Here is an 803-nt window from a genome sequence, read left to right as displayed (position 1 = left end):
AGATGGTTAAAATCGCAGCCTGCCCGTAGAAGCTCTGGCTGCCCCGTCCCTGGCAGTGATCAAGGCCAGGTTGGACGCAGGGTCTTGGAGCAACCTGCTCTATTGGAAGGTGCTCATGCCTGTGGCAGGGGGTTGGAACTGGATGAGCTTTAAGGTCCCTTCCAACCCAAACCACTCTGTGAGTCTGTGAAACAATTCCACAGCATCCATGCCAGGACACAGACAAGCTTCAAACACAATTTATTATCTCAATTCCACAGACCATGGCGACCAAACAGTGGACCTAAAAATCAAGTTAAAAAGTTCAAGTTGAGCTTCTTACCATGGAGAACAACCTGAGCCCTGGGAGTTTGCAGCGTCTCTTTTTTTTTCGTGTAGAAATTTTGCTCGGGCTCTGTGTTTTCGTCTGCATTTCTTATATTTGGCCATTACTGTTTAAAAAGACACATTTACAATGAATGTATTGAAGCTTTCACATAGGGACAGAGCTACTACGATGAAGCAAGAACATGAATCACATCTCAGAAGATCCAGTCAGGATTCATTCACAGTTGTCTTGCTAGAAGCATCATACACAACTGATGGAAAATATATCCTTAAGTTCCTATGATCCACAAGGATGTATCTGTACACGAGAGAGGGGGGTGAACAATATAAAGCCCCATTTTCTACGGCTTTTTGTTGACAGTTTTGCTTTACCCTGAGGTGACAAAAACTGCGCTTTGCGGAAATAGTGCTTGTGGGGAACGCTGGCAAAAGCCGTGAAGAATCCGCATACGGGGGGCCCGGGACGTGCCTGATCC

The 803-nt window shown here is 46.1% G+C and overlaps 1 protein-coding gene across 1 annotated transcript in view; it reads right to left on the bottom strand.

Moving 5' to 3' along the window:
* PRR11 (proline rich 11) overlaps positions 1–429 on the bottom strand; it is a 3,976-nt gene extending 3,547 nt beyond the window's left edge. The window contains exon 1 of the mRNA XM_010015804.1: positions 323–429. Within this exon, the coding sequence (XP_010014106.1) occupies positions 323–429 (107 nt within the window). The remainder of the gene's footprint in view (positions 1–322) is intronic.
* Positions 430–803: the final 374 nt, after the last annotated feature.

Source organism: Nestor notabilis, unplaced genomic scaffold (genome assembly GCF_000696875.1).
Source record: "Nestor notabilis isolate BGI_N333 unplaced genomic scaffold, ASM69687v1 scaffold1866, whole genome shotgun sequence".
Classification (NCBI taxonomy): Eukaryota; Metazoa; Chordata; class Aves; order Psittaciformes; family Psittacidae; genus Nestor; species Nestor notabilis.
Note: the sequence above shows the minus strand (reverse complement) of the source record. Positions and strands in the feature narration are given on the sequence as shown.